The sequence below is a fragment of the Culex pipiens genome, chromosome 1 (genome assembly GCF_016801865.2).
Source record: "Culex pipiens pallens isolate TS chromosome 1, TS_CPP_V2, whole genome shotgun sequence".
Lineage (NCBI taxonomy): Eukaryota > Metazoa > Arthropoda > Insecta > Diptera > Culicidae > Culex > Culex pipiens.
The window spans coordinates 115,947,522-115,957,607 of NC_068937.1; the positions used below are offsets into that span (position 1 = coordinate 115,947,522).

General features: G+C 34.9%; 1 protein-coding gene across 1 annotated transcript; it reads left to right on the plus strand.

The window, feature by feature from the left end:
- Window positions 1-6,188: 6,188 nt before the first annotated feature.
- LOC120415891 (very-long-chain 3-oxoacyl-CoA reductase-like) lies at window positions 6,189-7,299 on the plus strand. Its single transcript, XM_039577535.2, has 4 exons — window positions 6,189-6,333; window positions 6,395-6,447; window positions 6,516-6,591; window positions 6,650-7,299. Exons 1-4 carry the CDS (start codon window positions 6,189-6,191, stop codon window positions 7,297-7,299), a joined length of 924 nt encoding a protein of 307 aa, XP_039433469.2.
- Window positions 7,300-10,086: the final 2,787 nt, after the last annotated feature.

Below are 10,086 nucleotides of genomic sequence, written 5' to 3' on the forward strand. Positions count from 1 at the left end.
AAATCTGGAAACATCTTATCTTGTACGAGAATGTTGAAATTAGCTAAAAATGTAAAATTTTAAGAACACAATCAACAAAAAGTTGCTTTTCCCATTAAAATTCCCATTTCCCCCTTTTGATTGGGCCAAAAAATCAGGGGGCAAATTTTTTTTTCAGAAAACATCAAAATTTTAATCAAAATAGAAGTCTAGTCAACTGAAAATAACCTAAAATGCCTGTTTGGGGTGGTTTGAAAATATTTTGAATTTTTATGAAATACCGATGCACAGCACCACCAAATCTTTTTTTTCCCTAAAAATGGTTTCGCCAATATTCAATCATTTTGGAAACCAATGATTGCAAAACAACTGTGTACAACGCATTTTATAACGCTTCAAATGTTGAAACCATGGCTCGTAATTTAATTTTTTATACTTTTTTTTTATTTTTTTGCCCACCTCGACTTTGGTCAGAGTCGAGGGACATAAACTTTGAAAAATATTTACAACGGCCTTATAAAAGAAAATAAAAAAAAAATGTTCAAAAATTATATATTTTCCGACTAAGGTTTACAAATGAAAAAAATCTTGGTTAATAAGTTTAAAACACTGATGAGTGTTTACAGGTTACATTTCCAAGCTTTATTTTAAATTTATAGGATCGCATTCGTTCAAATCAAATTTTAAGCACTTGTGACGCGTAAATTCCATTGATTGTGGGTCAACGCTCGGTTTCCCCTGGATCGAAATTGGGCCACACAACACTTTCGTCATATTTTCACACTCAGCTGTGTGCTAATCGGACATCGAAAATAAAGAAAGCGAAAAGTTTCCCACCATCACCACCACCACCGACAACAACGAACTGATAACTAAAGGTCAACTAGTGACTTGTTATTGCAGTTTGTAATGTAAACATGCCATCTTTTCTTAGGTGCTTCCAAGTCGGTGCATCTCTCCGCAGTTATTTAATATTAACTGATTTGTTTGTAAAACTTTGCTTCCAGTAAATTCCACTGCACCAGGGAAGCTATAATTACATTATCTGTGATGGTGAATCATTCTACGCAGCACTTTTGGTGCACTTTAAACCTGTGAGTTGTAACAATTTGATAACTATTTTTTTATAAGGAAAGCATTGCACTGCTAGAAGAAAGAGGCTTGGAAACAAAATATTGCAGTGCTCAAGATTTCAAAATGGACAACTTAAAACGATGTTATTACGGACAACAAAGCAAAGTGGACTTACCTCGAGCACTACCGTATGAATAATGATGGCCGAGTGTTATTGATTCGACAAATGTAGGCTTCTGCCTGCTGGGTTGAGCTGATCTTACCAACACCAGTTCCACCAGCGGCATTCTTTGTTTTGAAAGCTACAGCACTGTGAAAATTTGTGGGCCAGTGTTTGTGAAGTCCCGGTTTGAAGAGAGACAGGACAGAGAGCTTGTTTAAATACATTAATCTGTATGTGGTTCATTCATCAAACTGAATTCATTCTTGTTGTGCAGCGTGGACACCAACCTTTGTTGCGTGCAATGTGAATGTTGTATGCTGAACACGTGATTTTGGAATTCGTTTCAAAGCATAATATTTTTAAAAAATTTCAAAAAAGCATCTAAGCTAAACATTACTTAATCTAGACTGGATTATTCGAAGGCCTTGGAAATAATTAAGTTAGGATGATCGAATAAAAAATAGTATTCGATGACTTTTTATGATTTGAGCTTAAGCTGAAGTGATAAGGATTTTTTAAACCCAATATGGCTGTTTAAAATGGAGGAATATAAACAATGTTGTGGAATTGACTCAGGAACACAAATCGAGCCAAACATTTCATTAGGGCACAAAACCAAAACGTAAACATTCGGGATTATTCCACTATTCCCTTCATTATTACACTCCCTACATGCCCTCCAAGAATCAGATTGATAACAAACAATTTCCTATTGAAAAAATCAAAAACTCAAAAGGGCCCATAACAATATTCACTCCGAACCAGAAAAAAGTTCAATTGTGCCCTTTTCTTTTTCGTTAGTTTTTCGTAGTTGAGGAACTTTCTATGTTATAAAGTGAACTTTTCATACATTTTTAACACTAATTCACTTCAAAACAACGTTTGGTTTACGTTTCACCAAAGATTTCTGCAGAAAAAAAACTTCGTCGAAACACAATATTTAATACGGTCCTGCGGATGCTGTTCAGTACACCTTTGAAGAATTTTTATGTTTCACATGCCTTATTCTCAACATTCGATCACAAAACTTCACCAATTAACATAATGTTTGCTGAATTCCTCATTATTTCTAACTGAACAAAAGGTCCCATAAACATCATTCAAAACAACAATCGGATGACAGCGCTTTAGTGCCCTATCAATTCTCTTCGAAATTGCATCTAGAAAGGGCCCATTATGAACAACAGTTGGAAAGTTAAAAGGGCCTAATAACGAGATTTTTTTAAATTATGAGTTTTATTGCGAAAATCAACATAAATTAAGAATCATTCAAGCAGAGTTGAGGATAATGATGTGTTTTATCGTATCATAAGTAAAAATACCATCAGTCAAGCTTCTTTTTTAAATAGGAATTGAAACAAGTTGTGCACTTTTTGCAAGCGATTTTCTCGAATCGCGGTTTTTGGTTTTGTGCCCTAATGAAATGTTTGGCTCGAAATATGGTAAAATTATCACCCGAAAATGAGATTTAAGGGGTCTCCCGGGGAAAAAATTACAGCTAAAAAATTCACTTAAAGGTACTCTCGAACCCAAAGCGATGCACTATGGGCCAACTCCATACAAACAGGCGGCCAAATTATTTTTTTGCTTTTTAAATGTTTTTTCATACAAATTTGGGTAATTGTATGGTATTGAAATGATATACGTCGATTTTTATGACTTTTCATGTTTTTCAATAGTTGATTGTTTATAATAAATAGTCTTTTCATACATTTGCAAGTGCAACAGAATTGCGTATATATTGTATTGCAAGTTTATATTATTGAATTATGGATAAGCATCCCCACTTTAAGGACACAACCCCTCCCTCCTCTTTCTTTCACCCCCCCCCCCTCCCCTCTTCCTTTCCAACAAAATTTTGTTAAGTGTAATAAATTCATTTTAAGTCAAACATTTATTATTTATTTGTGTGTTTCTTTTTGTGAGTCCATGCCATATAACTTGAGACCCCCCCCCACCCTTACGGGCATAAACTGCGAAAATTTTAATTGTTAAATCAAATAACAGAAAAATTAATTTTGTTCAAAATATTAATTATGAAGTAAAACGATAAAATACAAACCACATTCTTAAAATTCATTTGATTATAGAGTTTGTGACAGCTTCAGGATATGTTAAAGGTACTTTTTATGATGTTTTGTACTAACCAACATAGAACTTAAATGTGCATCAGTTTCATGGATTGATCGCAGAAATTCATAATGCTAAGTCAACATTTTGCTGAATACTTTTTCCGGTATCAAACTGAGATTCTCCAGTTTCGCTTGAGAAACTTCGGTACGAATACCTTATTTTGACTAAGTTACTCAATTTTAAATGTAGGCAACAGAAAATTCCAATAAAGTCATTTCGAACTTCTTGAAACCAGGTATTGATTTTTGAAGCGACGATGCCCACGAAGTAGGTAGCAAAGCAAGTGAAATAAAAGGGCGCATATGTAGATTGCAGCAAATTTTGATAAAACGTAAATGTTCAAAATGGCATATCTCCGAAAACGCAAAAAATCGCAGGCTGGAAATTTCAGCAATGTTAGATTATGATCCAATCTTTCAAGTGATCTTAGTTACATGTTTAGCATCGGTTAGCAAAAAAAGTACTCGATTAACAAACACAAAAAAATAAGTTTTGTCAAAAAAATGCTTCAGTTATTCGATAAAAACTTCAGTTTTTGGCTTGGAAACAACATTTTATCTATTAATAGTTTCAAAGCTTATCTCATTACCTTTCCAACGATGTATGGTTGTCCTAATAAAACATTTTAAATGGCTGAGCTATGTTAAAATTAAACAATCAGCCTTTTTTACGAAAAACGCTAGTTGTTTACTCCATTTTTTGACTTTCAGCTTGCGTATCTCCGTAATGAACAAACTTAGAGCTTTGAAAATTTGGATTTTTCTTAGTTAGAATTTTTACTTTCTCGATGGAACACTTTTTTCTTTGAGTTTGAAAATTGTACATTTTTTCCACTAAAACTCTAATAACTCCTTTCAGATATTACCGATTGGGTTGCCTCACCTCGCATTTTGTTGCATTTTTTAGGTTCTTTCAATTGCATTTTGAATTTTGAAATTTAATAGAATTTTCCTTAAGTTACAGCTTTTTAAATATTTTTGGCGTTTTTGAACCATAAAACTTTGTGTACCGATTCGTCCCACTTCCCGTTGACCTAGAGTGCTCATATTTTGGCCAGATCGTAGTTTTTTGTGTACAAACAACCCCTGAAAATTTCAGGCAGATTGGCTAGGTCAATGCGAGATGGGTATGCTTTGCTCGTGGACTCGCCCTTAACCGGCCAAATATATGAGAGCTTCCCCTAGATGATACGGAGAAACCTCTTTTTATTTTGACGATTTCTTTGAAACTACGCAACATTTTTGGAATCTTTTGAATGCAATAATAAGGTTTGATTCGTATCTTAGAGCAATTCCAGCTCAAATCGGGAATTTTTCTGGTACTTTTATACCCGACTTTCTCCGATTTCAATGAAACTTTGTAGACATGTTATCCTAGGCCTATATAAGCCATTTTTGAGTGTATGGAGCCAATTATACTCGAAAATAACATTTGAGAAAGGCGTAAGTTATTTAAATATTTTTGTATTTTGTAATTTAAAGATTACTGTATCTCGAAGCCATTGCATCGTATCAAAAAGTGGTCAAAGAAAAACTTGTAGGAAATTAAAAATTTCGCTTTCCTAAAAAAATACACTGAAATAAAAATACACGCTACTTCTATTAGATTTGTCAATTTTTGAGTTTAAAAGTTAAATTTAAAGGTGATGTCAATATTTATTTTCGTTCAAACTTTTTTAGGAAGAAGCCTAAGATGTTTCAAAAAGACTTACAAAAAATGCAGGATGGTAGTCTCTTCTAAAAAATACAAAAATTATTTATTAAAACTGTTTTTTTTTTAAAGTGGTCTAAACGCCAAAATTTTTGAAAACCTATAATGGGAATCAATTCCCCAGACAATTTTACATAAAAGTCTCCATATCACCTACAATAAAGTAGATCCAAAACAGATGCGTGTACCCTAAGTTACAATGAAAAAGTCATTTCCAACTTTTTTTTTCCAAGGGTTCAAAGAGCCGGTGAAGTTGCATTACTAACTTTTTTGACCCCGTTGGGGCTACAAGTCGTCAGTTGTGTGCTATCTTGTGACAACGACCATTTAGTACTTTTCGAGAAAATCGATTTTTAAAGTTTGTTAGTAAATAATTTCAAAACTATGAATGATAGAGCCAAACTTTTTTAAGCAATCGGTTCGTATACTATCGCTTAACAAACGCTCCAAGTTTCAACTAATTTGGTTACACCTGTTAAAAGATACAGTAAATTATGTAATCAAAAATCTGAAAAGCACGTGTCACAAGTGTATTTCGAATGTAAAATTGTACTACGTGTCACAAGTGTGCACAGAATTCCCATACAAACTAAAATTAGCTCAAATCAATGGTCTAATCGACTTAATCAGTATATTTTTATAAACAAAAGGTTGCATTGCCTTTAGAAAGTATGTGTGGACATAAATATGTGAAAAACAAGAAAAATTTTCCACATTTTCCAACAACATGTATGACGTGTCACAAGTGTGCACAATCATTTCGATGATAAATTGGTCTATTTCACAAGTGTGTATTGCGATATCCGGGAAACGGAAGCGAATTTCCAAAATCGGGTTAAAGCATCTTGTGGTGTTTGTTAAGTATATCAAAACGTCATCATTAACTCATTTTCGACCAAAATGGTCTATGTCACAAGATAGCACACAGCTGACGACATATTATTGTTCATGATTCTTCTGTCTAAACAGGTCTAAACCAAGATCACCCATCCGTTACATCTCCGGGGAAAGTCACGCGTCATGGTTGAGAAAAATAAGCGCGTTGTTTTTTTTGGGAGACCCACAAACGATAGTCTAACTTTGCAGCCTTCGGATCGAGCGTTTTGGAAGAAACTCCGCGTGAACCAACATGTACGAATTTGTTAGTGGCATTTGCACCCTGGCCGTGGCCTTTCTGCTGCTCTGGCAGGTGGTTCCGTGGTTGTACCTGAATTTGCTAGGGCCGAAGCTGTTTGGACCGAAAATTCGGCTAAAGGAGATGGGCCAGTGGGCCTGTGAGTGTCACGTGTCACACAAGTTAGGGAGGTTTTGAGTAATGAAATCGTGTTTAATATTTTTTAGTGGTCACGGGAGCAACCGATGGAATTGGGAAGGCCTTCGTCAAAGCCGTAAGTAAACCTTAGATTTTATTTAAAGTGTTCTGATTGTGAAATTTATGTTGAATGTTTATTCACAGTTAGCCAAGAAGGGCATAAACTTGATTCTCGTGAGTCGATCTCTCGCCAAGCTAAAAGATGTTTCCAAAGATATTCGTGAGTTGAACATCCACCACAAACTGATTTCAAATTAAAAAAAATCTTCTTGTTGTAGAAAATGAATTCAACGTTCAAACCAAAATCATCGCTGTCGACTTCACATCCGGTCCGGAGATCTACGACGTCATCGAGAAGCAAACGGCCGACCTCGAGGTTGGCGTTCTGGTCAACAACGTGGGCATGAGCTACGCCAACCCAGAGTACTTCTCGGCCCTCCCAGACCGACTAAAGTTCTTCGACCGCATGATGGCGTGTAACGTGACATCGGTTCTTCGGATGTGCGGCCTGTTTCTCCCAGGGATGGTCAAACGGCGCAAGGGAGTGGTCATCAACGTAGCGTCAATCTACGTGTACCTGCCAGGCCCGTTAATTTCCGTGTACGCAGCGTCAAAAGCGTTCGTGGCCAAGTTCAGTGATGCTTTGGCCACCGAGTACGCTGGGCACGGCATCACCGTCCAATCGCTCGAGCCAGGCTTCGTGGCAACGAAATTGTCGAAATTTTCTCGAACCAACATGGTTGTCTGTACGCCGGAAACGTACGTCACAAGTGCTCTGGCCACAGTCGGATTCTCTCGACACAGCACAGGTTACTTTCCCCATGCGGTGCTTCTTTTTTGTGTCAATTTACTGAATTTCCTATCCCCGTCCTTATGTCAATTTATATTTCTTAAGGCTGCCGCTGCTGCCGGACAAATACAAAAATAAATTAATAATTCAACCAAAACGATTGTTCAGTAGCCTTTCCTATTAGGAGGTCATGTAAAGGAAAAAAATATGTACCGTAAAACGGGGTGACTTTGATAGGTTTGAGATTTTTCCGCAAAATGAAGAGTACAATTAAGATACGTACGGAATTGTTTAGAATCATACTGACCGTGGTAGAAAAGTGTTCAAAGTACCTCAAAAAGAACTTATCATAAAAATTTGAAAAGTTTAAAAAGTTAGTTTACTATAGTTAAGAAAATGTCGATGAAAGTCATTATTTTTAACGTCTCAAAGTGTCATGATTTTTTCAATGAACACGATTTTGAATCGGAAAACAGAATGCATTTTCGGATTCTTTGGACAATTTTCTACTAGGAGAAGGTTAAATAAGTTTCAATCAAATTCAAATTATTCGCTCTACAGCATTGCCTTGGCGTTCTCGATTGCGAGATTCCTACTCGAAACTAGGTGTCCGAAGGCTTGATTGTTGAGGCAATTGCAAACCTCTTTTTACACCTTAGCTTCCATCCACCCCGGGATTCGAACTGACGACCTTTGGATTGTTAGTCCAACTGCCTACCAGCGACTCCACCGAGGCAGGACCCAGGGAGACGACTCCTACACCTGGACTGAGCTAACGACCTAACCTTTTTTTAGGCTAGTCCGGGACCAACATTTACTTCCCTTCCGACGGAAGGCGTGATCAGACAAATCTCGTTTCGAAAAATGCCACCGGGACCGTCTGGGATCGAACCCAGGCCGACTGGGTGAGAGGCAATCACGCTTACCCCTACACCACGGTCCCGGCTTAAATAAGTTTGTAAATAAATAAATAAATAAATAAATAATATGTGTTTTTGAAACACAATTTAAAAAAAAATCTCCAAATTTATAGGCAATTTTAGTTGAACAAATTTCATGTAAAATGTGAAAATTTGTGATTTGTACTTTGAATTCAGTTTTTAATGCAATATAAATCGATAATTTCATAAACAAAAATAGTTTCAACAAATTTCAGGCAAAATTCCAACATTTTAACAATTTTACCTAAAATTTGTTTGTATTTTGTTAAAAAGCTTATAATCTTAGTTAACTAAATACAAACATTGATTTTTTTTCTTAAAAACTTTATCAGCTACTTAAGTACTGGTACATTTAACGAACAAATAAAGTTTAAACATCTAAAATATGATTTTAACAAGAAACACTATGACTATCAAAGTCACCTCGGAATTTAATTTAAGAATTTTTAACGTAACTATTTTTCTAAACACTATTGAAAAAACTTTTTTTCCAAAAAAAGTGCATGGACTTTGTGTGGCCTACCCCAGTACATGTTTTAAAAATAATAATCTTGAGAAAAACCATAACTGTTGGAAAATATTCCAATAACAAATTGAAATCCTGTCAATGTCACCCCGGTTTACGTTACAAAAATTTTGCAGTCAAAAATTTATGAAATTTAACTTTTTTATAATTTTTTTAACGATAAAATTGGACAATTAGTTGTTGAGATTTTGGCATAAGAAAATGGAGGGCTGTCTTGAAAAACTAAATTTTTCTTGTTTCTTTTAGGCTGGTACAAATTTTATTGAAAGTTTTTGTCTCCCCGCTTCAAAATTAGCCTGAAAAATCAGGGGGCAAAACATTTTTTCTTTCAAATTTAACTAAAATTAGCTGAAATCAATTTAAAATGCGTTTCCTTGCGTTTAGAATCACTTTTAGCATGTCTGAGTTGATTTAACCCTCTAACGCCCAGAGCTGTTTGCTTATCGTAAAAATAGTAAATAGCTTAATTTTGGTACAATAATGCAGGAAATACTTTACTTTGACCCACAAACATCGAATTGGGGAAAAAAAGTATAATTTGAAGTGGTGCACCAGAACACCATCAGGAAGATGAGCAACTTTTTTTTTAAACCACAAAATCTCGTTTTCTTCAAATCTATTGGTTCATTTGTTTGAAAACACTTTGAAATGTGTTAAAAACTACTTATTCTTTGCTGTAAGACCATATTTCTTATGTATTAACTAAAAATTCTAAAATCTCTGCATTTTCAGGTTTCTTTGATTGGCTCATTCAAAATCCACAAACAACAATTTTCGTGAAAAATCAGGAAAATAATAAAACTATTGGTCTAATAACAAAGTTTTGTCTTGTTTATGAATAGTCAAAACGTTTATAAACTTTTGTTTTGATAAAAATAAGCTTTTTCTGTAATTTAGAAAAAAGTGCTCCTGAATATTTAGTTGCTCATATGCTAGGTGGTGCTCTGGTGCACCAAATGAAAAAGGTTGAAAAACACTTAAAACCGGTCCAAACTCACAATGTTATTCACATGGGTTCTTGTCCAAGGTTCAAATGATAGCAAAACATTTTTTGTTTCATAAAATTTTGTGTTTGGTAATTTTTACGGGCTTTCGAAAACAGGTCTTATTTATTTCCCTAAAATTGAACCATTTTTGTTTACATTTCACACTGTAACTTTGCTTGTGCTTAACCAAATTTGATGAAATTTGGGGAGATGTTAGTATACATTCTACATGAACACCTGCAACTTAAAGCACCATGAAAAGTTGTGTCAGTTCCGAGTTATTTGAGTTCAAAGTTTTGTTGCTCTGGAGTAACCATGGGCGGGAGAGGGTTAAAAAATTTTGAATTATTAAAATTTTTCGATAATTAGGTTTTTTTTCGCTATTTTTTTTTGTTTTCGTCAAATCTTTCATTTTTTTAAAATTAATGATTGCAAAAAAACTGAACTAGTGTAACATGCATGCCCCTTTTTC

Coding starts and splice junctions, on each gene's coding strand:
- LOC120415891 (XM_039577535.2), top strand. CDS start 6,189: ATGTACGAATTTGTTAGTGGCATTTGCACCCTGGCCGTGGCCTTTCTG. Junction 6,334..6,394: donor GGAGATGGGCCAGTGGGCCT/GTGAGTGTCACG, acceptor GTGTTTAATATT/TTTTAGTGGTCACGGGAGCA. Junction 6,448..6,515: donor GGAAGGCCTTCGTCAAAGCC/GTAAGTAAACCT, acceptor GTTTATTCACAG/TTAGCCAAGAAGGGCATAAA.